The sequence below is a fragment of the Clupea harengus genome, chromosome 17 (genome assembly GCF_900700415.2).
Source record: "Clupea harengus chromosome 17, Ch_v2.0.2, whole genome shotgun sequence".
In the NCBI taxonomy this organism is placed as follows: Eukaryota; Metazoa; Chordata; class Actinopteri; order Clupeiformes; family Clupeidae; genus Clupea; species Clupea harengus.
In genome coordinates this window covers 4,669,233-4,675,282 of record NC_045168.1, presented here as the reverse complement: position 1 = coordinate 4,675,282, position 6,050 = coordinate 4,669,233, and the positions used below count along the sequence as shown (strand labels likewise).

Sequence of the window (6,050 nt, the reverse complement as noted above, 5' to 3'; positions counted from 1 at the left end):
ATGTTCATTGAAATAGCTGAAACGATTATCGGCTTTACACGGTCCTGTAGGTTTTGTAATGAAATGGATTTAACTGTAAAAGAAAAATAAATTGTATATAAAATAATTATATAAAATAAATATTATTTAGAAAAATAAAGTATAATGTAAACTGTCAAATATAGCGTAAAAGGTTGCAGGAGAGGCTGCATGTTATAATTACTCGTCATGGGAAAAGCTTAAAAAATAGAAGAGGAATTCCTGAGGTTGAGATCCCTGATATCAGCTAAACAAAACTTCTTTTTTCAACAGAAAACAAAACGTCCCAGAAATCTATTCAAATTCACGCCATCTCTGATCTGTCACCTGCTGCGATGGCTGTGTCCTTGTCAAGCAACCCTGCTGGGAAGGACAGGAGTTACCATTTCGACCCACTCAAAGGAAGCCCTGCCCGGGTGTCCGGTTTCTACCCATCGCTCCCCAACGTGCAGTACATGGATGTCTTCAAGAGCACACACAACCTCTTCCACCCACTCAAGTCGCTTGGACGCCTGGTCACGGAGACACAAACAGTCATGCCGTTCAGCTTCGCCGGAGCCCCGAGACTTTTTGCTCAGAATGGACATCAAGCGGCCATCCTCCACGAACAGGTCTTGAACATGGCCGGTTTTCCGTACTTCAACAGAGTGCCTCCTATTTTCCCTAAACACGAGGACCTATCACAAGTGGCTTCTGATCATTCCCCTGGATCGGTGTCAGAATTCAGCAGTCCGTCCAGTCAAAAATCCTCTTTCGAGTCCTGCTCACCTTCTAAAGACAGTGCACTTTACCTGCACAAAGCAGACCCAGAAACCGAACAAACACACACTTACTGTTTCACAGAAGAGGACCTCTTCAATGTCCTGTACGGCTACTCCAAGAACCAGGAAAAAAATGTTGGCCATGCCATCTCGGGAGTTGCCTTTCCTGGAAATTCAGGTGAGTTTGAAACTGATAGTTAGTTCGGTTATTCTGTTGAAATGTTTAATCTCAAGACTCCAAACGCATATGTATATTTTGTATATGTACAGTATACTTTACACAAGACACCAGTATATTACCACCCAAAGACTGCTGGTGTTTACGAGTGAGTAAAAGTGAGAAAATAACTAATTCTCCCTAACCTTCTCTTTTTAGTCCACGAAACTCAGCACCTCTCGGTGGATGTGGATTCTCTTGAACTTCCAGAAGGTGTGTTCGCTGACAAATATGTGACTTTTTCTGAAAATATAACAATGATAGTTAAAACATTTATACCCAGCAGATGTCTAATAAATTGTCATCCTCCTTTTGATTTTAGAGTTGTCAATTATTCAGACTACTTGTGGAAATGTTTCCCATTATGGGGTGTTTGCGGACAAAACAGCCATACCGAAAGGCACCAGATTTGGGCCGTTCACAGGAAAGCTAGTTAACACCAGCGAGATTAAAACCTACGACGACAACACACTCATGTGGGAGGTAAGAAGACATTTGTTTTGTATCTCTTTCAAAATGCTGCGCTAAATTATTTTTTAACCGTTTTGAAATGTAACAAAATTGATGTTCGTTTTTCTGAGCAAGATACACATAAGCCACAACTGCCATTTATTTCGAATAATCCAGCCATCTTGTTTAAGGTTGAAGGATTCTCATGTATTTCTCATATTGCTTTGGAAATAATTCATTTTGGTTTGTTTGTTTGTTTGATTGTATTAGATCTTTGAAAATGGACGCTTGAGTCACTTCGTAGATGGCCGTGGGGCGTCTGGAAACTGGATGTCTCTTGTGAAGTGCGCCCGCTTCCCCGAGGAGCAGAACCTGGTGGCGGTGCAGAACCAGGGGCAGATTTTCTATGAGGCGTGCAAAGATATTAAGCCGCAGCAGGAGCTGTTGGTCTGGTATGGCGACTGCTATGTGCAATTCCTGGGCATCCCTCTCACTCTAAAAGAATTCATCGACAACAACTTTGAGCAACTACCGCCTGAAGGTGAGAAATCAATCTTTGTTTATTTAATTATCATTGCTTGTGGAATAGACATACTTGTTTTATGCAATTACATTTAATATGAAAGATATTTGTTCCTGTGCTAACATTAAGGTGTGCCTAATCACTGTGGGCCGACGTGTTCGGATATGTATGAGGTTTTTGTTCTTCGTTGCTCACAATCTCTGTTATTTGTATATTATTTTCAGATTCTGGGGAGGGGTTTAAGTGTGACCGGTGCGGGAAGGTGTTCGCCTACAAATACTACAGAGACAAGCACCTGAAATACACGCGGTGCGTCGACCAAGGGGACAGGAAATTTCCCTGTCACCTTTGCACAAGGTCTTTCGAAAAGAGGGACCGGCTCAGAATACATATCCTCCACGTCCACGAGAAACACAGGCCGCACAAGGTAGGTTCCACATCCGAGGGAAAAAGCGAGATGTTTGCAACCAAATGTAGTTATGCGGTGGTGCTGAAAGAACAGCTCCGCGATGCTAAATCTCTATGGATAGTAACTAGTGTTTAGTTGGTGGCTTAAAACCCTCTCTGTGTATTCTGTGCTCTGGCATAGTTAATATGAAGCCGTATAGTACAATTGCATGCCGTTTCATTTCTATAAAAACCCTCTGGAATACTTTCGCCCTAATCAAAGAGTTTTCTTGTCCTTCTATCCTCAGTGCACCGTGTGTGGCAAAAGTTTCTCCCAGTCATCCAGCCTGAACAAACACATGCGCGTCCACTCGGGGGAGAGACCATACAAGTGTGTTTACTGCAATAAGGTAAAATTCACCCGGTGATGCTTAGTACAATCCCCTCAAGTAAAACCATCCATTTAGGATTTGACTAATTTCATGGTGCGTTTTGCGCAGGGCGCTCATAACGCCTCTCGAGCCGGGGCACGCTCCAAAGAGGCCCTTACATGTTAATTAGGGCCAGATGCACGTTCACTCCTTTGTCAACGGGGACTGTGTCCCGTAATTTATAACACAAAGGAACAAAAGTGTTTTTTGTTTTTTGCTCTATAGTTGTCTGCCCTTATTAACTCATTTAGACATTTACAATCACACTCAGCACACGCTTGTTAGCGCAAAGCGATGTGAACAGTGCACTATAGGTTTTAAAGGCTAATTATTAAAGGCATGCATCTATACATGCCCTTTACTTATTCATAGATATAGAACGAGTGTTGAGGATATTTTTGTAAAATGCAATGAAAACGTGGAATCATCACTCATGAAATATTTGCTTTGTCCAGGCTTTCACCGCGTCCAGCATCCTTCGCACTCATATCAGACAGCATTCCGGCGAGCGCCCTTTCAAGTGTAAGCACTGCGGGAAGGCCTTCGCATCTCACGCCGCTCACGACAGCCACGTCCGGCGCACCCATGCCAAAGACAAACCCTTCCCCTGTGATGTTTGTAAGAGTTCCTTCCAAGACTTCCAAGAACTCAAATTTCACATGACGAGTCATAAAAGTAAGTTCATGAATTCATTCGTTATTTCCAGTAAAAAAAAAATATCTGTCGATGCTCTTCCGCACATGAAAAATGACTGTTGGTTATCTTATGTTATTATGTAAATGCTAACTTCTATATTATTCTTTGGCAGAACAACCACTGGTAGAAACAGCCGTTTCCTCAGACGTTCAAGTGAACCAACCACTGGATGAAAACTCTGTCTTTCCTACGACCAAAGATATCACCCTTGCACAAAGACACATCGGAGAACATTTTCCCTACACTGGACTCGTTACACTCAACAAAGAATACCGTCCTTGGAATTAAAACGAATTCAAAAACGAAACACCAAAGACTGATGTAGCTAAACCATAGACATGAAATCGCTGCTATTCATGTAGGTCTTATTTCCTTATTTAAACATATAGACTATTTAATGTTATCAAGAAGTTTTATCATTTTCGTTTAAGCTAATTTATTTAGTAGAGTAGCGTACGTTTGGGAACGTCTATTTTCTACTGAGTCAGGTGAAAGCTGCATTTGTTTTTTCTTATGCGTTGTTATAATTGCGTTTTTTCGCACAGATTTAGTTTTCCAAATAGTGATTATTTAAAATATCATACACTACACCGTGTTTTCATTAGCACAAGTGTCACCAAAGGGATGTTAATTATATTATATAACTATCTTAAATGCGACCGTTTGTGCGCTTTCATGTGAAATCATAATACTGGTGTTTGATATGCATACCTTGCGCAGTGGCTACCTCTACAGTGATATTATTTATGTTGTCAAATTCGTGTAATATTTTTTGTATTTAATAAGTGTATTTGTGAGGCTGCAAAAGCAATATAAATATTTGTCTGTGTAAAAGTTATTGTTACAACCCTTGTTCCTCATAATAAATATGAAAGAATGCATTTAAGAATTTTCTTTATGTCTTACCGTTTCTTACAGTGCTCAGGCAATGTGGATTAAATGTTTAAATCGAGCAAAGGATATTGTAAAACAAATGTTGATGCAGCCATTCGATACCACCGATCATTATTGTGTTTCATTCTTTTCATTCAATGCATTTTAAGCATTCGCCTTTTTGGAAATGAAATGCCAAGACACAATTATTATACATATTCGTATTTATTTATTATGGAAAGCAGTATTTAACGTCTTTGAGGAACTGGTAGAATTGTGATACATTTGAACTTTAATCAACCGCTTTAACTGTTTTAAAATACTGATCTGTCCGAGGTTTGCAAAGTGTTAATTCGAAAAACTTGCCACTAAATAGTAATAAATTAACTACTTACACATTGCAGATCACAAGTCAATTAAATACATTAGATTAGTACAACAAATTAAACAGAAACCCTTTCAGCACAGTTGGCCATCAAATGCACCTCTGAGTTCCTGAGTTAAAGCCACACACCCTGTGGAAAGCCAACAGCACTCTAGGTTGTTTCCTTTAAAACATTGTTGTCACGGATCTTAACAAACCCTTTTGTTACTGACACTCTGGTCAGGCCCACGAAGATTTTAACCATTGCAGAGAGGCAGTCAACACTATATAATGAGTGTGTCACACTGTGTGTGTATGTGTGTGTTCAGTCATAAACCATTCTCTATATGTGTGTGTGTGTGTGTGTGTGTGTGTGTGTGTGTGATCAGTGGATTACTCTGCGCTGTGGAGTAAAAATGAGCAAAACGCCGCAGCAATTTAAGCCAATAGACTGGAGCAATGAGGTGGCCCCCAATGGAGGGCTGGGACAGACCTGGAGACAAAGGCGGCCCCTGTGACATCTGCTGACCTCTGATTGTCCCCCGTGTTGCCAAATGTCCCAAATTTGTTGTCTGATGGTTCAAAGCAGCAGGTTGCAATGTGTCTGAATGTATTTGTGTGTGTGTGTGTGTGTGTGTGTGTGTGTGTGTGTGTGTGTGTGTGTGTGTGTGTGTGTGTGGTTCTGACAGACAATGCACTGCTATCAGCATGCTCTGCTATGTCCCCCCTTAACCTCAATCCCATCACTCCTCACTGAAGACAGCTGGGCAGGCTGCACCACTGAGAGTTCACAGGTAATGAAAATGGGAAACAACACACACACACACACACACACACACACACACACACACAGACATACACACACACGCACACATACACTCACACACACTGTGGAAATTAACAACACTGATTTCTATCATATTTTCATGCCTGTCTGTATGTGTGAATGTGTGTGCTTTTGTCGTCTGAAAATGATGAATTTGAAGTGTTACGCAGCATTATACAGTGTGATCCAGTTGAGCCTTTTAAAATGATCACTAGATTTACCTATTGATCACGACCACTCTTTTTTCAAAGGATCATCCATCAAAGCAACCCTTCCCGCATCCTTCTCTCTCCCTCTCCCTCTCTCTCTCTCTCTCTCTCTCTCTCTCTCTCTCTGGCCACCCTGCCATGACATGTCTTCACATACGGCTCACCACAGTGCATTACGTGGCACAGCAGGAGAGCCCAGCGCCATACTGTTTTGCATGAGCCCCACAGTTCATTTAGAGATGCTCCAGCTCATTTATATGGATGCAGCTTTCTCTCAGTTTCCCGGCCGGCATAC

General features: G+C 41.4%; 1 protein-coding gene across 1 annotated transcript; it reads left to right on the top strand.

The window, feature by feature from the left end:
- The first annotated feature begins 296 nt into the window (after positions 1–296).
- On the top strand, positions 297–4,324 carry prdm14 (PR domain containing 14). The gene is made up of 8 exons (XM_031583899.2): positions 297–957; positions 1,156–1,211; positions 1,321–1,479; positions 1,717–1,987; positions 2,194–2,396; positions 2,665–2,766; positions 3,243–3,462; positions 3,596–4,324. The coding sequence occupies exons 1-8, from the start codon at positions 354–356 to the stop codon at positions 3,769–3,771; spliced, it is 1,791 nt and encodes a 596-aa protein (XP_031439759.2). The 5' UTR covers positions 297–353; the 3' UTR covers positions 3,772–4,324.
- Positions 4,325–6,050: the final 1,726 nt, after the last annotated feature.